Source organism: Chionomys nivalis, chromosome 6, assembly GCF_950005125.1.
Source record: "Chionomys nivalis chromosome 6, mChiNiv1.1, whole genome shotgun sequence".
In the NCBI taxonomy this organism is placed as follows: Eukaryota; Metazoa; Chordata; class Mammalia; order Rodentia; family Cricetidae; genus Chionomys; species Chionomys nivalis.
In genome coordinates this window covers 35,330,411-35,356,383 of record NC_080091.1, presented here as the reverse complement: position 1 = coordinate 35,356,383, position 25,973 = coordinate 35,330,411, and the positions used below count along the sequence as shown (strand labels likewise).

The 25,973-nt window shown below is 50.6% G+C and overlaps 1 protein-coding gene across 3 annotated transcripts in view; it reads right to left on the bottom strand.

Annotated features, from left to right (window-relative positions):
- Window positions 1-12,699, bottom strand: part of Camk2b (calcium/calmodulin dependent protein kinase II beta) — an 88,518-nt gene extending 75,819 nt beyond the window's left edge. The window contains exon 1 of one of the 3 annotated variants that reach the window (XM_057771202.1): window positions 12,295-12,699. In XM_057771202.1, the coding sequence (XP_057627185.1) occupies window positions 12,295-12,359 (65 nt within the window). In that variant the 5' untranslated portion in view covers window positions 12,360-12,699. The remainder of the gene's footprint in view (window positions 1-12,294) is intronic. The other 2 variants (XM_057771201.1, XM_057771200.1) reach the window with 2 other exon arrangements.
- Between the last annotated feature and the right edge of the window lie 13,274 nt (window positions 12,700-25,973).

Genomic DNA, 25,973 nt, shown 5'->3' with positions numbered 1-25,973 from the left:
ACATGGTCACCAGGCACCTGTCAGGTGCTCTGGTGACAACAGTGTTTCTCACTGAGCTGTCTGTGAAGGCTTCACAGGGGAAGCTGGTTTGACAGAGTTGGGCCGTTCACACCTCCTTTTTGGGAGACCTGCATATTAAGGGAGACCCTAGGGCTTCCTGAGATATAATTCATATAAACAACTCACCCAGTGTGTGACCCGATGGCTTGTAATATATTCACATAGCGGGCATCCATTGCCATGATCTAAGTTTCACATTTCAATACTCCACGTTCTACCCCGTGGCAGTCAGTCACCTCACACACACAGACACAGACACACACACACACACACACACACACCCGCCAACTGAGGATCAGTGACATGTGGACCACAGCCAGTGGGCCCTGGCTGGGAGAGAGGTGGGTGTGAAGCCTGCATGTGCATGGGGAAGCCACAGGAAAACTTTGCCATCCACTTTTTTCTTTTCTTTTTTTAAACACAGTCTCTTTTGGCATGAAGCTCACCATGATGGTGAGGCTGCCTCTGCTGAGCCAAGCTCGCAGGCAGAGCGGGCCCAGTCCAGCCATTTGAAAAGCTGGGCTATTTACTTTGCTGTGGTGAGGGCTCGTAAGCATTCTGCACACAAACTCTTACATACATGGTTTCCCAAATCTGTCCTCCCATCCCATCAGCAGCCTTCTTTGTTCATAGCCTTTGAAACACAGACATTTAAGGTTGACAAAATCCAATTTACCTGTTTTTCTTTCGTTGCTCCTATTTTAGTGTTGTGTCTGAACAACTGTTGCCTAATTCAAGGCCACACAGACTCACTCCCTTTCCACCTGGGCGCCTTATGGTTTTATCCCTACATTTTAACCTACGGCCCATCTTGAGATCATTTTGTATGGTGTCAGTTTCAGCTTCGTTCTTTTGCATCTGGATACGGTTTGACTTTGTTTTGAAACACAGTCTTGTTCTGTGCATCCTGAACTCACAATCCTCCTGCCTCAGTCTCGGCAGTTATGGGATTTGCAGACATGTCCCACCACAATGAACAATGACCCAGGTTGTTGACCTTTGTTGAATGGGACGTGATTCTTCCCCCACTGGACTGGCTGGGCAGGAGGTAGCTCAGTGACTGGCTCGAACTCACAAGGCCCCGCGTTCAGTTCACAGTACCAGCAAAACCAAAACAACCAAACAAAAACCAAGCATATAAGTACAAATGTATTCCAGACATTCAGTTTGGATTCACTGGTCTTGCGTTATCTTTCTGTCAATGTTACAATGTCCTGATAGCTCTTATTTTTGTCGTTCTGAAACCAAGATACTGGAGCCTCCAATATTTTTCTTTTGTTTTAGTTATTCTGTTTTTTAATTCATTTGTTTTTTTCAAAAAATGACTTATCTGTATCCCTGGCTATCCTGAAACTTTCTCTGTAGACCAGGCTGGCCTTGAGCTCACAGAGATCCACCTGGGATTAAAGGCATGCGCCACCACTGCTCGGCCATTTTGGTTATTCTGGACCCCTCAAATTTCCTAAAATTCATGTAAATTTTAGGACAAATTTGTCAAGTTTGGTTGAAAGAAGGACTGTGGACTCTTCCGGGTGTTATATTGAAACTCTGGTTAAACCGGGTATGGTGCATACCTTTATTCCCAGCACTCGGGAGGCAGAGGCAGGTGTGACTGAAGGCCAGCCTGGTATGTAGAGTGTTTCAGGACAGCCAGGGCTACACAGAGAAACCCTGTCTCAAAGATGCAAAAATTAAACACCAAAAAGGCTCTGTAGTTAAATTTGGACCATCATGCTGTGATTTGAATCTGAAGGACCTCAAGGCTTGGGGGCGGCTGACAGGCTTTGGGGGCCTGAGGGATTCTGAGGCTCTAACTTATCAATGTGTCTCAAAGTGTGAACATATCCCTGGAAGGTGGTAGGAAGTAGAAAATGGGGTCTAGTTGGAGCTCACAGGGGTGGGAGGCTGGGAAAGAAGAGGCGCTTCTGCCCTCTTCCTGCTTCCTGTGAGCACTGAGGTAAAACCCTTTGTTCCAGCTGCCGCGCCCGTCATGGCTGTCTGCTGCACCACGCATGAGCCCAGAAGCAACCAGGCCAGTGACCAAGGACTGCAACTTCTGAGGAACTGAGCAGCAGTCAATCTCCCATAAGCCAGCCTCCTGCAGTATCGAGTTTCAGGAATGGAAAGGTGGTGACATAGCCCTTAATAGTCGTAAGCCGTAACCCATGACCAGGAGGTGCTGTTCCGTTTATTTTGGTCTTTACAAAATACGTGGTTTGTGGCTTTCAATGTACAAATTCTTCTCTTCTTTTGCATTTTTCATTGTGGTAGTGGGCACTGAACCCAGGGCCTTAGGCACCACTGGCCTTACCCCCAACTCCTCTTTTGTAAAACTCAGCACAGTATTTCATTTGATGACTTATGACGGACTTTTGTAGCACTATACTGAAATTAGCTGATTTTTTTTCTCTAACAGTCTTAAATGGATTTCTTAAAATTTTGTACAAGATTGAGTCATCTGCAACCAGTTTTATCTATTTTTTCCAATCTGATTAATATTTTTTTCTCACACAAATATCCCTGGCCACCTCAGCGCTGTGATCTATGAATAAGGGTGATGTCACTGAGGATTTTCACAAACACCTTCTGTCAAGTTAAAGACGCTTCCTTCTACTCCAGTTTGCAATATCTTTGTTCTGTTTTTAAGTCAAGAAAGAGTATATGATTTTGTCAAATACCGATACGGCTTGAATGCAGACTTGCATTCAGCATACAGGTCCTGTGTTGAAGGCTTGGTCCCAGCTGGAGGCACTGTCTGTGGCATCCGGTTGGCGGAAGGAAGACGCTAGGGGCAGGTCTTGGAAATGAAAGCCCAGAGCTGGCTCCTTTAAGCTCTGCTTATAGGTATTATGAAGAAGTGGGGGCTCCACTCATGCTCCCAACACCACTGTGCCACACTCCCACACATGATGGACTGAAATCCTCTGGAGCTGTGAGCCCAAATCAGTCCCCCTCCTTTATGCTACTTCTGCCAGGTATTCTGTTACAGAAATGGGAAAATAACCAACAGAGGGGCCAGGGAGATGGCTTGGTAAAAGTGCCTGCCGTGCAAACAGACCTAACTTCAGATTTCAAGCACCCACTTAAAAGGTGGGCAAGGCTGTATGTTCATAGCCCTAGCTCTGGGAAGAGGAGGGAGAGTGGGCAGGTGATTCCTAGAGCTCACTGGCCCACCTGTCTCGAGAGGCATGGGCTCTAGACTCAGTGAGAGACCCTGTCCCCAAAACTAAGACGGATAGCAATGAAAGAAGGTATCTGATATCAACCTCTGGCCCCAGCACGTATGTGAATCCACAGCATGCACACATGTACACACATACACACCACAGTGTGCACACATGTACATACACATACACACCATGCACACATGTACACACACATTACTGCACACACATACATACCACACCGTGCACACATGTACACACACATACATACCACACCATGCACACATGTACACACACACCACAGCGTGCACACATGTACACACATACACACCACAGCATGCACACATGTACACAATACATACACACCACAGCATGCACACATGTACACACACATACACACCACAGCATGCACACATGTACACACACACATACACACCACAGCATGCACACATGTACACACACATACACACCACAGCATGCACACATGTACACACACACATACACACCACAGCATGCACACATGTACACACACACATACACACCACAGCATGCACACATGTACACACACATACATACCACAGCATGCACGCACACACCACAGCATGCACACATGTACACACACACATACACACCACAACATGCACATACACCACAGCATGCACACATGTACACACACATACACACCATAGCATGCACATGTGTACATACACACATACACACCATAACATGCACATATGTACACACACACCACAGCATGCACACATGTACACACACATTACTGCACACACATACACACATAAAATTTTACGTAGCCAATGCAAATGGTTTCTCTGTATCCACTGGGATGGTTCTAGTGTTTTCTTTTTATTCTATCCACACCATCTAGTAGAGAAATTTCTTTCTGAATGTTAGACCAGCGTTTGCCATTTCTAAAATAAATCCTACTTGTCATATTGTATCGTCTATTCGTGTTTTGAGAGGTTAGTGTTATTAATTTGTTTAGGAGGTTGCATTTATATTGTAAAGGACACTCCTCTGTAGTTTTCTTCTAACATCAGTGTCTAACTAATTCCTTCTAACATTAGGATACTACCATGGTCTAGCATCATTACTGACTGAAGTCAACTGGGACGACCATGGAGGCCATGGTGAATCACTAATACAACCTCTAGTACAGGTCTATTCTGATTTTCTAGTCCATCTTGAGCCAGTAGTCTGTGTCTGTCTAGGCATCTTTCAAGTTCACCTAGGTTATCTAACCGTCGGCACACAACCGTTCATATTTCTGTGTACTCCCCTCTGTGGGTAGTAACGCCACCTCTGTCTTTCCTGGTCCAATAGAGGTTAGCCTTCCTTTCTCTTGACCCTACTACTCTATCTACAGATGCACCCCTTCCTCTGACCTGATGCTCCCAGATTCCAAGAGGTGGCCATCACGAGTCGCCCTAGCAGGTGCCCATCACGTGTCACCCTAGCAGGTGCCCATCACACACTGCCCTAGAAGGTGGTTTGCTAAGCCATGTCTTTTACCCATGTCCCTCCCCTGTAGGAGGCAGGCACCCTTGGCTGCTTTGCTCACTATTATTTTCCGAGCAGCCAGAAGAATCCTGGCAGATGGTGAACATGCAATCAGATTTGTACAATGAATGAACAAGTCTACGGTGAGGGGAGAAATCAGGAGCAGACTGTAACTACCACCCTCAAACCTCCAGTCTGACAACCACTAACATCAGGCTAACACCAGCACTTGACCTATGGCTGCTCCAAGCTGACACACGCCATGAGTGTACAATCACAGCGGGTTTCAAAGTCACGGTATAAAAAAGGAATGCAAAATATGTAATAATTTTTCATAGATTACATGTTGAAATATATTTAAGAATATATGTTAAATAAATTATTAAAATTTGTTTACTGTTTTTCTCTTGTTTTTTTTTTTTTTTAGTATTAGAAAATTGTAAATCATACTAGTAGCTTCCCTGTGTGACTAGGCTTTCCTTCTTCCAGACGGTGCTGTTCTAGATGCATGTATAGGGTTGGGACTCATGTCATTGTGCATCAACAGAAAACACGAAAGCTCCAAATGCTGTTAGTGAGACTTTCAGAGAACAAGGAGCCACCTGGGAAGTTTGCAGACTTCCTGGCGTTCCCCTCTCTTATCTGATGAGGTGACTTCCTGGTGTTCCCCCCCTTATCTGATGAGATGGGCTGGGGTGAAGCTGAGACACCCCCTGCCCAGGTGAAAAACTACTCCCCTAGTCTCCTTCCACAGACCTTGCTTCTACTACACCAAGTCCTCTAAGAAACGATCTGGACCAAACCCTCCAGACTCTGGGCATCAAAGTCCCTTAATGTGCAGGAAATAATGGGAAGTATTCCATTACAAGATAGCGGGAGGCTGCAAGTCGCCTACAGGCTGGAAGCCCGTGGATGTGCCTCTCCAATGGCAGCGTCTGCAGACCACTTAGCCATCTGGGTACCCGCGAGGACCCTCATCTGCCTGGAGTGGGAGGCTGTTAAGGTTCTGGGAGGCAGTCACAGAGTAAGGCTTGGATGGCCCATGGCATTGCTGAGCTACTGCTGCTACCTACATGGTCCTAAGCCGTTGAGTATGTTGGCTCCTTGCTGCAAAAGGCACTGTTGACGCCCACGTCAGCACGGACTCACACGTCAGCACGCCGTAACAGCTGGCATCTCCCCCAGGGCAGAGCCCACCTCTCCGCTCTAGGCTTAAGGCGCTGCCCACAAAATATGAAGACAATGTCAGAGGGGTTCAAAGTTCAGCCCTGTGCAACCGTGGACCTTGAGCTCTCCTATAACGCAAACTTAAATCACTGCCTGGCTCTTACCAATCTGTTCTAGAACTCAACAGAAATGTGTATCTAGTCTGACAAAGAACCCCAATTTCGTTATCTCAGGATCATTATGCCAATACTAAAGCATCCTGTCCAAAGGCAGAAAAGCCCTGATCAAGTTTGTGACTCTAACCCAGGAAATAATGCAGCTGGTAACGCCACCTCTGGCAGAAAAAGATGTTTTTATTGCCAATAAATTCAGATTCTCATGTGCCTAAAATATAAGCTTGGATGTACTATGCCCATATGATAATGCTTGAAAAACCACATTGATACATAATGCATCCCATTTCAGCTGTAAAAGATGCTTCCCAAAGCTGGGTGTGGTAGCTCAAGCCTGTAGTCCCAGCGCTCAGGGGGATCAAGAGTTCGAGACCAGCTGAAGCTCAAGGCCAGTCTGGGCTATCTGAGACCCTGTCTCAAAAAGAGAAGAGCAAACCAGATGCTTCACCACGAACACATCAGATCTCTGGTCTGTAAAGGAGCTGGAAAAGCGGGGTTAGGTTTAGAGCTATATCTAAAATTTCCGGAAAGGCCACAGGTCTTGTTGGACCAGGAGACACACGCTGAAGGAGGTTCTCCTAGGGCTGGAGCCTGCACTGGGTCTCCACTCAGTCCTTCTACTAAATTAACTCCTTGCTGTGTTCGGGGAGGATCCATGCCGACTCTTAATCTCCCTGCCCTCCACTTTGGGGAAGTCTCAGAAAGAGAAAAAATACAAGAATAAGTACTTTGGCTCCTTCAAGGGAGACCTTAGCTCCCGGAGTACCAATGACCTGGACTTTGACAAGGATTTCCCTCCCAGAGCTCAAAGCTACACTGAGCACACAGCCCCTCCTTCAGCGCCATCCATGTTCCTAACGACAAACTGGGCTCTGACTTCAAATAAAGGGTCTTCTCATTCTCCACCACTTATCACAGGATTGGTGCCAAATTTTGGTTTTGAAAAGACGGCTGATGGTTGTACAGCCATCTCTCTTCTAAGCAGGCACAGTCCGTGCCCATTCGAAAGATGTTCTAGCCGGGCAGTGGTGGCGCACGCCTTTAATTCCAGCACTTGGGAGGCAGAGGCAGGCGGATCTCTGTGAGTTCGAGACCAGCCTGGTCTACAAGAGCTAGTTCCAGGACAGGCTCCAAAACCACAGAGAAGATGGCTCAGTACAGCATTTGCCACGCAGGCATGAGAACTCAAGTTCAGCTCCCCGGCACCCAGGGGAAAAGTTGGGTTTGGTTATGTGTGCCTTATTCCCTGTGCTGTGGGGGAGAGAGACAGGAGGGTCCCCGAGGCTTATGGCCCAATACTCTAGCCCTAGGGAGAGATCCTGTGTCAGTCCTAGGGTGGAGAATGACGGAGGAAGATTCCTCACTTCTGCGCACACATGAACATCAGGGCAGAAGGCCGGCTTTCTGACATGAGTGGCTATGGAGACATGTCAGGATAAACAAAATCATAGAGCTACATACATGGAGAGCCTGCCTGTTCTCAAATTATGAACATGAAATAGATGTGTATTACTACAGTTATACACACACATGTACCCTTACGCTGACAGTCATGCTTTCTCAAAAGGTCACATTCTACTGCATAGATTTCTGTATTACTTGACTTTTTTCATAATGATACTATATTACCCCAGTTTATTTAATGAATAAAATAAAATTCTAAGTCCTGCTGGTCTCGAATGGGGTCAGAGTGTTAGTGGTTAGGGAGAGGTGAAGAAAGAAGTGACATTTTCACAAAGGAAATATGGACAGGGTCCTGGGTTTGAGAATGCACAGGATAGCATGACAAGCCACTTGCTGGAAGACGGTCGCGGTCCTCAGGAGCCTGGGGTCTGAGGGGCACAGGCTAGCCAAGAGTCTGCCAGCTGAGTGTCAATACTTGTGAAGCACAGAACACAGTGGCTTTGTCAGCTGCCATGAGCAGAACTGGATTTCAGAACAAACCCCTCGATGGAAACCCTGACCTTCTCTGTGCCCCTCACTGTCTCCCCTGTAAACTAGGAAGGACCACAGTACCTGTTCTGCAGATCCAGCATGCTAATATAACAAGCACTGGTGACAGCTAGCGACTGTCACCAGAACAGAGTTCGGTGGCAGGCATGCAGATGTATTCTTAGCTCCCAGCAAAGTAGGTTATGGTATAAAAATACCATTAAATAGTAACTAAACTAGCGTCACCTTAATGCGCATCTTGCCAGCAAAGCCAGCATGTGCGATTTCTTTTTAAATTACCCTATATTAGAGAATCAAGAAGAGCAAGCCATTAGGCACAGGCCAGAGGTCCAATTATCCCATCCCCTCAGATGATGTGAAGCCCACTCTGGCCAAGTCCTGAGACTCAGCTCCCAGGCAGGGGTCCCAGCCTCTGCTTTCATGTGAGCAAGTAGTCCAGGCCCAGGGCACCCAAGACAACGCAGAACAGTGTAGGTGGCGCGGTGGGCACAAACAGATGGGGGGCAGCCCTAGCAAAGGCCCTGAGGCAGAAAGGATGTGGGGTCCTCCGAGGCAGGAGAGAGAAAGCCAACACGAGAGGAAACACAAGATTCCTCCTGTACCCAACCCAGAACAAGGTAGCATCCAACGCTGAGCTGCCCTGAACATCCTAAGTTTATTAAGTATCCAGCAGGCCACCCAGTGGTCCAGAGCAGGTCAGAAGAACCAGCAACAGCAGGCAGCGCACAGACACCCCAGCCTGCAAGGGACACTGACTGGGGGCAGGAGACGAAGTCAAGGACATATTAAGGTCAGTCAGGGCCTAGGGGGTGGGGCCAAGAATGGTGGCCATTCTCTGGGTTGAAGGTCAAGGGTGGTCGCCACAGCCCAGGTTTAGTGAGGTAGCGAGTCACCATAGATGCTGCCATAAAAATAATATTAAATAGGAACTAATCTATAGGCCAAGATCCCAATGCCCTCTCTCCCAAAAAGTATGTGTGTCCACGAACCCCCAAATTATATCCAAACCTTACGGAAGTGCTTTTCTCCAAGGAGACCACCTATATTTTAACAAGACAACCGTCCTCAAAAAGTGGAAAATTCACATGCATTAATACAGAACTTGATGCACTTTCTACCGTCGGCACTTCCTATCAGCCAAAGCCAGGGCTGATGCATCGGGCTGGGAGCCATTGGAAGTGGGCACGGCAAGGCATAGTAAAGCCTCACCAGGAACCCTACCACCAGGGGCAAACACCCAAGTAACTCTCATCCCTTGCACCGGCAGCCATGTGCACAGAGTTGGTCATGTGACGAGGGAGGCGGAACAGGAAGGGGGCAGCCTCGATTTCCGTGAGAGGCAGAGCAGATAATACATGGTGCCCATACCACGATCACCACGTGGCAGCCACGGTCACGGCCTGTCAGAGCCACGGATGTCTGCAAGACAATCCTAACAGAATCAGCTCTGGATTTTCACATCAAGTTATGAGAAACCTGGGAATGATCATGTGTTGATAGGGATATGAAGGGAGTGCTTGAACCAAGAGAGGAGAAAGCGGGCTATTTAATATTTATTTGTAATGCATTACTTGCTATAATTTTAAGACAGGATTTTAAGAAAAAGTGATGAACAACTGTCAGTTCTGGGAAAAAAGAGACACCAATGTTTATTGTTCCCAGGGTTTCTGAATTTTTAAAACATATCCAATAAGAAAATAATTTAAAGTACCCTAATGCAGCTCCACGTGAACTCCCCCACTCTGCAGTCCTTGCTCTGGGACACTGGGTTCATGGTATCTGCATCCCAGCCTATGAACCCCCAGGCAAGAACTAGCTGCAAAGAAAGACACACGCTGAGGTGTCTTACAGGCAGTGCCCCAGAGAGCCATTCCCCTCTGCCAGCCCACCTGCTGCCCAGGCCTGGGGAAGGAGAGGTCTGGATCGGAGAGAAAGCCCAGAGCTGCCACCAGACAACCAAGAGCAGCTGTGGGCCTGGAACCAACCCTTTGGCCAAGCAGGGGACTCAGCATCTCCTGACTGGAAGCCAGGAGCTACAGCTTTAAATAAACTTGGATGTGTCTACCTGGGGCTGTGGAGCGGCACCAGCTGTGCCCCAGGCAGGCACCGTCAACAACTAGCCAACATGGTTACAGGGGGGAGGGGGGTTAGGGGAACTGGTGAGCTCCCACAGTTTATCCTGAGGGCAACATCCGCTTCATTCCTCTCCTTGCCCATCCCTGGGGCCTGGCATCCAGCAGTCTCCACAAAGGTACACTGGGCTGAGATGACCACTCCTGACTAGCTGGCCTCTCCACACCAGGCTTGGGTCTCACCCTGGCACCTGTGTGGCGTCCCCACACTTGGGTGAGTGTTCATTCTTTTGTACCTAAGGAGGAGCTGGCAGTCTCAGCTCTCACCTGTGCCTACTGCAAATGTCACCCTTCAGCCTCCACTCCCCAGCGGGGGTGGCAGCGACCACTTTATGCTGCTGATCAGCACAGGACAGCTTGCACCAAGGTGGAGATGCAGACCAGCTAGGTGACCTGGAGGTTATGGTCTCTTGACATGGACTTCGGAAGATACCAAGAGGCCCAGTGTGGGGATACAGGCTCCTGGGCACACAGGATGCAAGTAGGTTCCCTAGGAAGGAGAGACTTCCAACCGCTCTGTTTTGGCAACCGCCACCTGCCTGCCCCGGCAGCACAAGACAGCTGTTGAGGAAATGGGCAAGACCCCTCTTTAAGCATCAAGAAGGTCTGAAGGGTTGCCCCCTCCATAACCTCGAGGCTGTCTCACCCCCACCTGAGGACTCTCAGCCATCACCTCTTCCTCACAGAGTACAGCCCCCACTGGCTACTGGTAGCTTCTTCAATGACTCCAAGTATGAGAGGAATATGGCCCTGGAGAAGGAGTGCCGGGATGGCTGTTCAGTTCCACCCAGCCTCGGTCCTTGCAATCTGGCATAGGCTTCCTCCTGCCACTCCACTTGGCTCCTCACCGCCACCCCCCCAGGCCTGACCCAAATCCTCTGGGCACGTGCAGGAAGAAGTGGGGAATGCACACACCCCCACACTCCTCCAGCTGGGCCCTCCACAATTATCAATGATCAGCGTCCCTCGCCCACCACAAGCTTTCAGACGCTTTTTTAGTAAAGGGGGAAAAAGGATTTGCGGCTGGATGTGTAAGAGGAAATCTCGCCAGCGCCCCCACGGTGCAGGAGGGATGGGGGAGGGGACAGGGAGTGGGAAGGAGGACCCAGCTCTGGAGTTATGCAGCTAGCACCTAAGGATGCCCCTGCAGTCACCTTAAACCCCAGATAGAAGCTCCAGGCCTGACACGAGGCTCCTGGGGGACTTTGGTGTTTCAGGTACCCTAGGGGCAAAGGCAGGTCTGGACGCTTTAAACCGTAGCTTAACCCCCATATTGCTCGTGCTGCGGAGCAGGTCTTTGCGCCAGGGCACCTGTTCCCCACGAGGCCCTACCCGAAATACGCTTTCAGAGTCCCTCCCCCAGCCCTCCATCACAGGAGAAAAAAAAATAACATAAAATAAAACGGACCAGAAGCCAACCTCTGTCTGCCTCGATGACCCTGAAATCAGAGGCCCAACTGGTTCCGGGCTTCATTCTCTCACCCCCCACCCCATGGCCTGATCCTGGCTCCCTGACCTCGTCCACCCCCTCCAAATTCTTGTTTCCAGAAGAATCTGGGGGAAAAAAATCCTCCAGAACCCAGATTCCCCAAGGGACCCAAGGCAGAAGCTGCTCCCACGCTGCTCCCCCAGAGCAGATGGGGCCACGCGAGGAGCAGGCACGGAGCGGGTCCGCCACCGCTACCGCCAGCCGCTTGGGTGGGGGTGAGGACAGGGTGAGGACAGGACCGTGGACGACCCCCTGGGGCCATGGCCGACCCCTCGGGCACTCTAGGCCTGGCAGCCGCCCCCCGCGTATCGCTTGTCTCTGACCTCCCCGCCGCCAAATGCGTCACGTCTGCCCGGCGCTCAGGGGACACCTGCTGCCGCCCCCGCCACGCCGAGTCCAGATCCCCGAGTCTCGGTCCCAGCCAAGCTATGGCACGGGTAGGGCCGAACGTGCTGCGGTGGGGCAGCAGGGGTCCAGAACCCGAGGCTCGGGGGTCCGAGCGGCACGGGGCAGTGAGCTTGGGCCCGCAGCCCTAAGGAGCCGGGGGCGCGCGGGGCCGCAGTGCGCGCGGAGCTGGCGGCGATGGGGTCCCCGCTCCCCGGGGTCTGCGGACAGCCCGAACGCGCCGAGGCTCTTACTTGCCAATATCCTCGTATAGCTGGTACTCGTCGGTGAAACGGGTGCAGGTCACCGTGGTGGCCATGGCGGCGGCGATCGGACTCGGCGTGCGCTCGGCTGCGCTCGGGCGGCGGCGACTCCGGCTCCCGCTCGCGGGCACGGCGGCGACACGGGCGCGGGCGCGGGAGACACCTCGGCTCGCGGCGCCGGGCGGGGGCCGGGCTGGGCTGCGCCGGGCGGCGAGCGCACGCGAGATCTGCTCGCTCTGTCCCCGCCAGGAGCGCGCCGCACACCTACGCGCGCAGAGGCGCGGGCGCCGCTGTCGCCGCCGCGCCCGCCCCGCCCGCGGCCCCTTGCACGCGCCTCACCCGCACCCTACACACGCCTGCACCCGCACACACACCGCACCCGCGCCTTGTACCTGCACTAGCGCCCGCGCCTGCACGAGCACTGCGCCCGCACCCTGCACCCGCACCGCGGCTCCGCTCGCACACACGTCGCGCCCGCGCCGGCACCCGCACTGCGCCCGCACCATGCAATCCCACCCGTGCCCGCGCCCTGTCCCAGCACATGGGCTGCACCACGCGGTGCCCACGCACTGCGTCTGCCCCTCTAGGCCCGCGCTTTGCACGGACAAGCCACTGGGCCGGCTTTTCCACTACTGCAGTTGAACTGTGAACCCAGACTCTTCTTCCCCTAACGGCCCACTTCCCCTAAATAGAAAGAGAGAACTGCACCCTATTTGGGAGGGGTCATCAGTTGCCCTCCGCTGGGGTCCTCTGTTCCCCGTACCCTCATAAGATGCTGCCAGACTCTTTCTGCCGGGTCTGGCAGAGCTGCCCATGAGTCTCCTGGAGAAATGAGAGGAGGGGGAAAGGATGAGGTTTGCTGGCAGTGGTCCCAAGCCTCTTCCCTGCTTCTCCTGAGATTGGTGATTAAGGTGCCTTCTGTCCTGGGGTGAACAAGTCCAGATGGGGCCTTGAGCCAGCAAAACAGGGGCTGTTCTGCTCTTGTCGGGGATTCCTGTTGCCCAGATAGCTTGGTCCAGCCCTTTGCCTCTGCTCCGGCCAGGAAGAGAAGCCTCCATTCTTTCTCCTCTTTCCAGTCTATTTTGAAAGTGGCCCTGAAGAAAGGGGGACACAGGCAGATTTCCACAAAAGCATCCCTTTGGCCAGCACCCCCCAACTAGACTCCTTGTGTTTGGGACCAGATTGGGGGGGGCAGTTTGGAGAGGACACTCCAGTCAGCTTGGATGGCCTTGGCAGGCGCCTTGATTCTTTTTCCTTACTGATTCCCCAAGAGCAGATCTGGTGGACATCCTAGCAAGTGTCTTCTTAGATGAAGGAGCAAATGGTTCTTTGCTGGGCGGCTAGGGTTCTTCCCAAAACGCAGATTTGACAGAGTGCTGCCAGGTGACAACAGGCTTCCTGGAAAGTCCCTATCATGGGTGACCAGACTCAGTCTGAGAAGACCAACAGCTAGAGAACAAGAGACACACATGGACAAGTAGGTCCCGTTCAGAAGTGTCTAGCTGAGAAAACAGGAATCCTTGCCTTGACATCAGCAGGACCCAAGCAGGAAGAGAAACCCCATTGTGCCAAAAGGTATGAGTTTAGACACGGAAGACCCCGGGGCCATGCAACAGGCATGGGGAAGGATGGGGAGAGGGTGAAGGTCAGGCTGAAGTTTGCTCTTGGGACTGATGTAAGCTCTGTAGCACCTGCTGAGAGCAGCTGCTTCTGCTCTTTCTGAGCTCTGGAAGGAGACAGAGGCAGGCTGCACAATGGAGTACAATTAGCAAAACAAACAAAACAAAATTGCACCCCTCCCTGAGTTAGGCTGTCTTCGGGCTACCAAGTCACACACCCTCCCACCAGTGGTCCTGGTGTCTGAATCTTCATGGTAGCTGCCTTTGACTGTACTTGCCTGAATGTTACCCATATTTTACTGTTCAGTTCTCACTCTCTTACCACTTTATCCTAGTCGGGACAACACAGAGACAGTAGATGTCCTGGGGGTCTCGGAGCTGGGGAGAGGGCTCTTGCTGAGCAAGCATGGGGACCAAAGTTCGATCCTCAGAACCTATAATGTTTTGTTTTGTTTTCTGAGAAAGGGTTTCTCTGTGTAGCCCAAACTGTTCTGGAACTTGTTCTGGAGACCAGGCTGGCCTCAAACTCAGAGATCCGCCTGCCTCTGCCTCCCAAATGCTGGGATTAAAGGCGTGCGCCACCAACCACCCAGCTGTGTGTATGTATTTGTATATATGTTTGTGTGAAAATAAAAGGCAAGGGAGGCCTGTAATGCCACTGGAGATGGAGATGGAAGATCCTGGGACTTACTGACCAGATTAACTAAATTGGCAAGCCCCAGTGAAAAATTCAGTTAAAAAAAAAAGTTGGAAAGTGAACAAGGAAAACAGACATTGACCTCTGGTCTACACATGCTTACATGGAACATATACATATACACACATTTATAAAACAAAAACAAATTCCTTAAAAAACAAGAAGTGGCTGAGATTTTCCATAAAGCCTCCCTTGCATCTTATTTTGCACAAACATATTGAGGCTAGCCTGGTCTACAGAGCAAGTTCCAGAACCGTCTGGGCTACACTGAGGAATCCTGTTTCAGAAAAAAAAACAAAAAAAAAAACAAAAAAAAAACACGCACACACATACACACAGACATGCAGACATGCACATACAAAAACATGCACATAAGCACACATAATGCACCATATATATACACAAAACCACACAAATGTACACAGCAACCCTCTGGGTGCTTTTTCGTTGGGTCACCTTCAAAAGAGGATAGGTGGTGTTGTACAAAAAGTTGCAATCACTGAAGAGTGCAGTCTGAAGCCCGCTTTGCCCTCAGCCTCTCCCCCCACTCTATTCCTGGGAGCCCCTGACATTCCCCTCCTCCAGACTGAAGCATTAGAGGCAGCACTTGGAGCCACCCAATGGGTCAGGAAGGCGGATAATGCAGCATTAGACAATGGGGAAGAGGTAGCCCCAGAGGCACGCAGGCTCTCCTTGCCCAGAGCATAGCCCACATTCTACCTTCAGGCCCAGAGGACTCTGGCAAAATGAAAAGGCTGGAAGGAAGACAGGTTTCCAGCTGTGACTTTTTCTGCTCCTGGACCCCAGCAGCCTTCTCATCTGGCTTCAGCTCTGGATCAGAGGGGCAGACTCCTCCCTCATCCAACCTCCTCCTCCACCTCCCGCCTCCACCCCCTTCCCCTATCCCCATGTCATCTCCACCTCCCACAGTGTCCCTCTGGGCTCACTTTTGTAAGCTAGGAGGGTTCTCCCTCCCAGGTGGCAGCTGGGGTGGTTGTGGGGAATATCAGTTCTGGAAGGTTATTGTTAGGACAGTCACCATGGCAACAAGCATCACATCTGCAGAGCCACAAGTGATGCACATGGGGCTCGTTCTCCCTAAGAAAACCACCACTTTCTGATGCCTTTACCGCCAAGGTCTGCTGCCGTGTAGGGGTATGTCACCACTCACACCGTCCACAGGCATGGCAGCCTGCCCAGTAAATCAGCCTGTGCTTTCTGAGCAGCAAGACAAGAGCCCATCAATTCCCAGGCCACACTGTGGCCAGTGTGTGAGGTGGTGGCAGCCATGGTAGGGGTGGTGATGATGATGGTGAGATTAGCAGTAATGGTGGTGGCAGTGGTAGTAATGAGTGACAACAACAGACTCACCGGCTTAGGATACCAAGCTGGTCCAGGATTGGCATCCAGATCCGTCTTTATAACTAGGACGTTTATCTATGATGCTGTGCTCAAGAGTGACCCTTGGTGCCCTTGGTGCAGTTGCTGTGTGCCAGTGTGTGCATGGACCTACCCAGGCATGGAGTCACACCAGTGAATGACAAGGTAGTCGTGCCTATAGGGCGTATACGTCTGATCTGGCAAGAGCACGAAATAGCTTTCCACAATAACACTTGATACATGATAATGCCCGCCCCCATGACTGCTTGACATTTCATGATTTCAGTGGCCCCAACCAGCTACAGTCAAAAAAAAAAAAATAAATCCTAAATGGCGGATTGCAGAAAGAAATGATCCTTCCATTTTTCAATTGCATGCAGTCCTGGGTAGAGTGTGGCTACCCTAGGTCCTGTCCTGGCTGTGCAGCATCCTTTGGCACTGCAACTCCTCCACGCTATATTGTATGTATGCATGGGACAAACAGCACAAAGGGTCCAGCGCTATCCGTGGCCACCGGATGCCTTGGAACACCACATGTAAGCACGCGCACCCTTTATGATTAGGCTGGAGAAGCTAGTCTATACAGATTTAAAGTAAAGTACCTGCCGGAGGGTGACCGGTAAGAGGGTGACTGGTAGTGCCTTCAAAGTGGGTGTTTATGGAAGGCGGTGACATGTAGCTGGAGGTCTGAATGGTGCGGAGAAGATGGCCTTCAGAGCATGAGAGAAAAAGATGCTGGCAGAAGAGGCAGCTATGCCAAGGCCCTGTAGGTGGAGTGGGCTCGTGTGTTTAAGGAAAAGAATAGGGAGAGCGAGCCAGAAAAGGCCCCACTGTGTTTTGTTGGTGGTTCCTCTGTAGTAGAATCTGTCTGGCCTCTGAGTTCTCCAAGAGATGTGAGCCTGCCATTATGGCCAAAGGCAGCATGATAGATGGAGCTCTCTAGTCAGCTCTGAGCAATGCCCAGAGGCCTGGCTCTAAGGTTCAGCCTGAGGGCACCAGACGGTAACTGCAGACTTGCTTTCGGCTAACCAGGCACCAAACTTAAAGAGGACACTGCCATGTCCAGAAGAAACCAGACTATACCCCTGGCTGGGGGAGAGAGGTGAGAGCAGTCCCAGTCAACCCACTCCCAGACCACAGCTTGGCACCCTCTTCTGCACGCTGTTCGGACTTCCCTCTCCTGCACGCTGTACGGGCTTCCCCTCTCCTGCACGTTGTACGGGCATCCCCTCTCCTGCACGCTGTACGGGCATCCTCTCTCCTGCACGCTGTACGGGCATCCCCTCTCCTGCACGCTGTAGGGCATCCCCTCTCCTGCACGCTGTACGGGCATCCCCTCTCCTGCACGCTGTACGGGCTTCCTCTCTCCTGCACGTTGTACGGGCTTCCCCTATCCTGCACGCTGTACGGGCATCCTCTCTCCTGCACACTGTACGGGCATCCTCTCTCCTGCACGCTGTACGGGCATCCTCTCTCCTGCACGCTGTACGGGTTTCCCCTCTCCTGCACGCTGTACGGGCATCCTCTCTCCTGCACGCTGTACGGGCATCCCCTCTCCTACACGCTGTACGGGCTTCCTCTCTCCTGCACGCTGTACGGGCATCCTCTCTCCTGCACGCTGTACGGGTTTCCCCTCTCCTGCACGCTGTACGGGTTTCCCCTCTCCTGCACGCTGTACGGGCATCCTCTCTCCTGCACGCTGTACGGGCATCCCCTCTCCTACACGCTGTACGGGCTTCCTCTCTCCTGCACGTTGTACGGGCATCCTCTCTCCTGCACGCTGTACGGGTTTCCCCTCTCCTGCACGCTGTACGGGTTTCCCCTCTCCTGCACGCTGTACGGGCATCCTCTCTCCTGCACGCTGTACGGGCATCCCCTCTCCTACACGCTGTACGGGCTTCCTCTCTCCTGCACGTTGTACGGGCATCCTCTCTCCTGCACGCTGTACGGGCATCCTCTCTCCTGCACGCTGTACGGGTTTCCCCTCTCCTACACGCTGTACGGGCTTCCCCTCTCCTGCACGCTGTACGGGCTTCCCTCTCCTGTACGCTATACGGGCTTCTGGCTGTTTGAGATTCCCTGGAGCACTCCTATTACTCCCTGGCCCTTGGTGAGTGAACTCCTTCAGTGTGACCTCACCATATTCTGGTTGATGTCACCTTTACTCTCTTGGAACGGCCTCAGGCCTGGACATAGAACACATGAAACTCTTCCCAGCTCAGCACATCCCAAGCAGTTTTACTAGCAAGAATGACCAGACAGACAGGACAGGTCCAAATGGCCAGGTGGAGCCAGGGACAGTGGACACTAGGGGCTTGCCATCATGGGAACTCCCTAGTCAGGGAGGGGAGGCAGCAGACTGGCACTGAAGCCACGTCCCATGCTATCCTAAGCAGCCTGATCCATGGACAAGCCGACTACACATGAGAGGCCTGGAGCTGGGCTGGGCCAGGACCGGAATCCAACCACAGACAGGCCTGCTACCCAGTTAGGCTGATCACAGCCAGACAGAAGGAGCCGCCATGGTAGTCAGGAAACCACAAAGTCTCAGGCTCCCTGCAGTCAGCTCTGGTGGCTGACAGTAAGCATGTTCGTGTGCTCTCACATCAAGATCCAGTATCCCCTCCCTGCCCCAAGCAGGGTTGGTAGAGGAAGACAGGGGAGCACATAGAAGAGGACTAGGGGGCATGGGCAACTCTTTCCTGGTGCCACTTAGTCTGAGGGCGGTCAGCGCTTCTGGGACAGCCACTCTGAGGAACTGTTTGCCTGCTTTATAAAACTAAACAGATGTCTTCCCTATGGCCCGCCAGTTCCCCTCTCAGGCATCGACCTGGGGGAGATCAAAACAGAAGACAGAAAGAACGGAATGTGTGTAAGAACTGCCATGGCCACGCTGCTCATGGAGCTGAAACAGAATGAGCGCAGGTGAGCAGACCGACGTGAATCAAAAGGTTCTCGCTGGCACGCTCACAGCACAGACAGATCTCTCGAACCAGACACAAACGCACAGGGCAGGATTCCATCCCTACAGAGTTCTACGGGTGTAGACTCAGGACAGCAGTCATCTCTCCAAAAGGTACCAGGATTCACTCAAGGGGCCCAAAAGAAGTGTTCTGGATTAAAGAATTGTTCTTTTTCTTTTCCATGGTTACACAAGTGAATACATTTGCCTAAAATGTTGGAAACTTAAAATTGGTGCATTTTATGTAAATGCAGTATACATGAATTCCATGCAATTATGTGTGTATTTCATACCTCAACCTAAAAAGTACACAACATGTTGCTATCCCATATGATGAATATACTCTTTTTCATTCACATGGAACAATCTTAGCCACAAAGCAAAGGTCACAAAGGGTCAGGAGACAGAAGAAATCTCAAAAAATTCTACAGAAGCAAGAGCCGCTGACAACAATGTAAAAATTAAGAAACAACCAAAGGAGACCAAATTGACTGAGCAGGAGTATTGGTGACAAGGGGCTATGGAAGAGAAACTTAGACACACACAGGGGTAAGAGCACTTGCCTCCGTGAGGCCTGGGCATGGCCAAGACCATGCTCAGAGCTGCCCTGTGCTAGGGTGCACTTACCAGGAGACCAGTAAGACCAGACACAGTCTACAGTTTCCAGCTCAAGGAGCTGGAAAGAGGCAAGACAGCCCCGAGAAAAGTGGGAGGCTGCATTTGACGATCAGAGATTAGCACACACAAGGGAACAGAGCAGCTGAACAGTCACACCAAAGGAGATATTCTTATTTATTTCATTTTTTACTGTGATGAAGAATGAATTCGAAGCCTTGCTTACTAAGCAAGTACTCTACCACTGATCTCAATCAACCCAAATCTTCAAATTTCAAAACAGTAAATAAGAAGAATCTTTGACAAGTCTGGTCAAAAAAACAAAAACAAAAAACAAAGCCAGGAAAGTAGGTACAGAAGGAAAAGAAAAGGAAAGAGAGAGGAAAGGGAGGGAGGAAACAGCTGGCCTTCTCTAACTTCAACAAAACCCCAAGCAAAAATATTTTGAGGAAAATGCATCTGTATTAGACATCTAGACATCTTCCCTTGTTATTATTGCCCACGCAATGGAAAGTAATATCTATTGCCAGAGCATCACACTATACTGGGCATCAGAATCTATGTAGAGCCGGGCGGTGGTGGCGCACGCCTTTAATCCCAGCACTTGGGAGGCAGAGGCAGGCGGATCTCTGTGAGTTCGAGACCAGCCTGGTCTACAAGAGCTAGTTCTTCCAGGACAGGCTCCAAAGCCACAGAGAAACCCTGTCTCGAAAAACCAAAAAAAAAAAAAAAAAAAGAATCTATGTAGAGATGACCTAAAGTATGGGAGGGGCCAGGGAGATGGCTCAGCAGGTAGAGGCGCTTGCCATGCAGGCCTGACCACGTGAGCTCAATCATGGAACTCACATTGGAAAAAAAAAAAAAAAAAAAAGACAAGGCAATGTAATGGCACACACCTGCAATCCCAACACTCCTCAGTGAGCTGGGAGGAGCCAGGGCAGCACAAGCCAGCTGGCCTGCCTCGGAACAGGTGAAAAGGGGGAACCGGCTTCCAGGTTGACCTCTGAGTGCCACACACAACACATTGTGGCATATGTGTAGCCTCTCTCTCTCTCTCTTTTTTTTTTTTCTCTCTCTCTAACACACACACACAGAAATGAGTACATAAAAATAAAGTCTGTGGAAGGATATGTGTAGGATTTATGCAAATTCTATAGCACTTTCTAGAAGGGAATTTAGCATTTAAGGATTCCAATGTCTAAGAGGGGCCCTGGTGCCCTTGCCCCTCTGATACTCAGGGGCAACTGCTCACTTTACCAATAAAAAGAAAATGTAGCTGAAATTCAACCAAACTACTCATATTGACTCCAAAAGAAAAAATGGACAGAATAAATATTGAACTTTGCACAATAAGAATGTGTTCAAGCATTATATTTGCACATTAAAAAATAAAAACTATTAGTATGAAAAGGTCTGGAGAGGAAAAAACCAGAACCCTAAATGAGGTGGGGACGGAGCGATGGCGCCGGAGTTAAGAGTGCTTGGTGCACTAACCCGAGGGGTAGAGTGTGCTAGACATACACTCTTTCCCTCTCCCTCCCTCTCCACACACACACACACACACACACACACACACACACACACACTACAGATCTTTCAACGTATTTTAAAAAGTGATGCTCTTTGCCACCTGGGTCCTGGTCTCCCTCGTTCCCAAGCATACAAAAGGATCTTTAAACCCCACGGTGTAGAAAGTTGAGGGAGGCGGTGATAGAGGACGTTTGTAGCTCTCATTTTGCTTGTTTCCTGCCTGAGACCTGCAGGGACATTGGGCACCAGGTTCTAGTTCATCAAGGTTCCCAGGTCTGTCGAGGGTTTGTACGGCCATGAGCCTGGGTTCTGGATGCCTGGAGGCTCTGCTGCTCTGGGTTTCAGGGTAAGCAGGGAATTTGTAATGAAGATATGTACAGCAATGCTATTTATAACCAAGAAAACTGGAAACAGCCCAAATTGCCCCCCACAGGGGACAGGCCTGGCAGAAAGAGCCCCGCAATAGGAGGCAACTGTTGGCCACGTGATAAGCAAGGAGGGCGAGGGCTCGTGAATGCGAGAGCCTGCCTTGTGGAGGAAGACAAACGCAACGCCATTTGTACACAGCCACCGTAATTAGGGAGAGCTGCTGGCAGAGACACACGCTCAGTGTTGGGTGATGGCGGCACACAACAGAGCCGCCTTTCTTGAGAGTTTCTCATTCCAGTCTGCAGCTAAGCAATGAGGAGTCCCTGAGCAGCTGAGGAAACTGTCTGAAGGCCAGCAGCAGTGAGGAAGGCAGTGGGAGGCTGTGGGGATTCAGTCCCTGCCTCCCCTTCCAGGATAGGCCAGAATGAGACCCTGGGCAAACCGCGTGTAGGAACAAGTCTAGTCTGCGTAGGGATATCCCTGGGGTCCTGAGGCCTTTTCCCAGACAGAACTCCTGGGGGTTCCACCATCTCCTCCCCAAGATCTTGGTGTCCTCTGGAGTGGGAAGTGGGAGGCACTGCGTTTTTTTGTTTTCTGTAGAACTGGGAACTGTGCCAGGACCTCATGTGTCCCCTTATCCTACCACTGAGTCCCAGTCCCAGACTTCTCCCCCGGCCTTTTAAAAATTTCTTTGAGATAGGATTTCACTAAGGTTTTCAAGCTGACTGGAACTGAATGAATTTCCGATCTTCCTGCCTTGGGCTCCCAGGTGAGGGTGCGGGCAGCAGTGCCAGGCTTGGACGGGGATGTTTTAAACTCTCTTCCTCCTTTAAAGAGCCTCAGGTCCCTCCCTGTGTTCTCCAGGGAGTCTTCTGGCTAACCGAGGCAAGCACTTTTGGAAGGGCCTCTGGCTCTCCTGCCCTGGCCCTATATCTCAGTCCTGGCAGGGTCGGGGGGGGGGGGGGGGGGATAAAGAAGGGGACAATGGATAGGCCCTGTGAATCCCAGAGTAGAGTGCTCCTGCCTGACCCCCAGTCTAAGAATACAGTGGTCTCTGTCAGGCTGCATCCTGCATGTGGCCTTCCCTGCATCTCAGGAGTTTGGTACAAGGGTCAGAGCTTGAACACCCCAGTCCTGCCCCACTTCCACCGGACCCCAGCCCAGTGGACACCAGGACTCGAGGGCCCAAGGGAGCCAAAGACAAAGGCCATGCAGTATGCTAGAATGCAGCTGCACATGGCATCTGGGATCTGTCTGCACCGAGCTGGACTGAGGTCTTAGTCCGTGCTTTCCGTGCTGCTCTCCGAGTGCCTGTTTCTGGCCACACACATGGACTGCAAGACTTCTGCTGGAGCCTCCCGTCAACGGGCCCAGATCTCACAGCGGCCAGTGTGGGACAGACCCTGAGACAGCCACAGCGAGGTAAGCCATCAGATCAAGGTGCTCCCCATGTCCCCAGAAATTCTTATGGCCTGGGGTATGGCGGTAGCAGCTGCACCCCCATTTAGTTCCTATCCCAGTGGCAGCTGCACCCCCATTTAATTCCTACCACAGTGGCCCCTGTTTTTCTGCCTGGATCACCAGTATATTGTTGGTTATGTTCTGTTGTGTGAGAAAAACAAAACCGTCAACGAAAGAATCTTGGGGAGGAAAGGGCTTATCTGCTTACACTTCTACATCTCTGTACATCATGGAGGAACTCAGGGCAGCAACTGAAGCAGAGACCACGGGGAAGCACTGCTTGCTCCCTTAACCCAGGACCACATGGCCAGGAATGCCACTGCCCACAGTGAGCTGGATCCTTACACATCAACCACCAATCAAGACAATGCCGTACAGACTTACCCATAGAGCATTCTGACGGAGGCAATTCTTCAGTTGAGTTCCCTCTTCCCAGGTGACCCAGGTTTGTGCCAGCACAATCAGCCTCTGGAGCGATTGGGTGAATCCCAGTGCACCCCGGGATCTGCTCAGTGCCCCTTACTTTCTTCCTTCTTAGTCATGACTCTGTACCCCAAGGTGAATTGCTGGGGCCAGGCAATAGTTTAGAAACTATGTTTACATGACCTCACCTTTGGGATCACTAACCATATTCATAATGGCTATGAATGTCATTTGTTGGCAGGGGACAAGAAGTGGTCCTTTTGGGAGGTATTTTGGGGTCAGGATGTGGTAGCCCAGAGCTGTAAGGAGTAGAGGGAAACAGGAAGGATGGATGAGAAAAAAGAGTAAAATAATCTTGGGATAGATACTAAATTCTGGGGGGGGGGGGCAGTGAGTGAAGAGGCTAAGGGACTCAGAAACCCATTCCTCCAGGGTCAGGTGGAAATAAGGCCTTCCAGAGTATCACAGGATCACAGCGACAGGAGCGGGGTGTCCCAGGAGGAGAGCATGGGCCATGTGGGTCTCAGATGATGGAGCATTGAGGAGGAGGCCTGAGGGAGATGTGAGAGAAACACAAAGAGAAACAAACAGAGCCTAAGAAAACCAGAGGGAAGGGCATGTCGAGAAAGTCTGTCAAGAAGTTGCGAGGCAGTCGCGCCAGCAGGGCGTGGGCCCAGCCAGGTAGGGCTCTGGTCAGGGAGGGAGCGGTGCCAGCGAGTAAGGCATCACCATCTCTAGCAGGAGTAGCTTTTAATTTTTGTATATTACAGACTGGCTTATTTCAGTGTGGCCTCACTCCTCATAAACAGCCATAAACCTGGGCAAATCCAGCAAGCAATTGTTTTCAGGCAGGGGACACCAGCACTGAAAAGATGTGACCCTGACAAACTCACCCCCACCGCCGTTCCATTCTCAAGGACAGTTTGAGTCGTCATCGTGAGAATCACTGTGAAATCCCACATCACTGAGCCTCAGCTTGACTGTGCTGTAAACCACCCTTTGTTTAGTGTAGGCATGCTGCAGACATTCCCCACAACCCCGCTCCCGGTTTCTTACATGCTTTGGAGCACACAGGAAAACACGCAGTATATGTATATGTATGGTCTTGGGCATCTGCTGGGGTCCCCTGGGGATGGGTGGGGTCTTCTGAACACCACAGAGTCGTAGTGGTGACTGCATTTCCCACCCCAGTCCAAACCTCAGGAGGAACGCTTTAAATATTTCATCATTAAAGTCGGGGTTTTTTTTATAGCTACTCTTTAACAGAACAAGAAAAGTTCCCTTCTATTCCTGGGACATGATCTGAATAATTCTAATCCTTTAAAATGTGTTGAAACTTATGGCTCAGCCATATGATCGATTCTCGTAATGCTCCATATGCACTGGAAACTAATGTGTATTCTGTCATTACTGGGCATGATGTTCTGAACGTGCCAAGCACACCAAGTTGCTAACTGCGTTACTCAGACTCTTTGCTGAGTGTTGTTGTTTGCCTGTTCCCCCATTTAGCCTGGGAGGTGAGTTAAAATTGCTTGCTGAAGCTGCCGAAGTTTCTGTTCCTCATTTGAAGATTGTCAGCTTTCTGCTATGAAGTTACTAAGTTCAAGTGAAATTTTAGATTGCATTTCTGGTGAGCACACCCTTCCATCACTATGGTATGCATCTTTAGCTACCCTTATTTTCTTAGTGCCTGTTTTATTGAAGGGCAGTTCTGTTAGGGTCCACAGTGTGCAGGAAAGGCTTAGTTGGCTCAAATGCTGTGCGTTCCACGAAGGAACCTGCTCTGAATAGACTCCCAGGAAACAAATGTTGAGCCCATGGCATCCTGTAACCCCCCCCCCCATGTGTTGCATGGCTAAGGCTTTTGGCCACACTATAGCTTCTAAATGTTCTCCTCAAAAAACGCACTGAAATCCTAACCTAGTGCCCTGGAATGTGACACCGAGGAGGTGAATAAGGTAAAGATGAGGTCAGTATGGTGGACAACAATTCAGCAGGCATATTTAGAAGAAAGGGAAATTTGGACAGTGGCCAGGGAGACCCTCTGGGGAAGGCATGGGAAGGCACTTCTCCATGCCAAGGAGAGGCCCCAGAGAAACCAGCCCTTCCCACATGTCTGAGACTTCCAGACACCAGGACCAAGAGAAAGCCCTCCTCTGTTTTTTAACATGCTTGGTCTTGACGGAAGACCTGGCACACAAATATGATCAGACTATGGATGCGGAATGTGATCTACAGGGATGACCTCTGTACCAAGAGGTCACGTATCTAACCCCTTGGCAGCTTGTGGGATATATTTTCCTTCCTTTTACCTTCAACCTCTGTATCTTTATTAAGACTTCTAACTATGTAGTTTTTTGCTTTTCCTTTAAACTACTGTGGTCTTTTACATGGATAATTTAGTCTACTTATATTTAATGTAATCCCTGGTATGCTTTATTTTCTACCCACTATGTAATTTTTTCTATTTATATCAGCTATATTTTATATTATTTTCCTCTTTATTGCTTATATTCAATTAAATAATTTTTGTCTTTTATTCTCCTCCAAATTGGCCTTTCGTTACATGTTTCTTTCCTGTTTTATTGTTTACTATTTCCACGCTTGTGCTGCT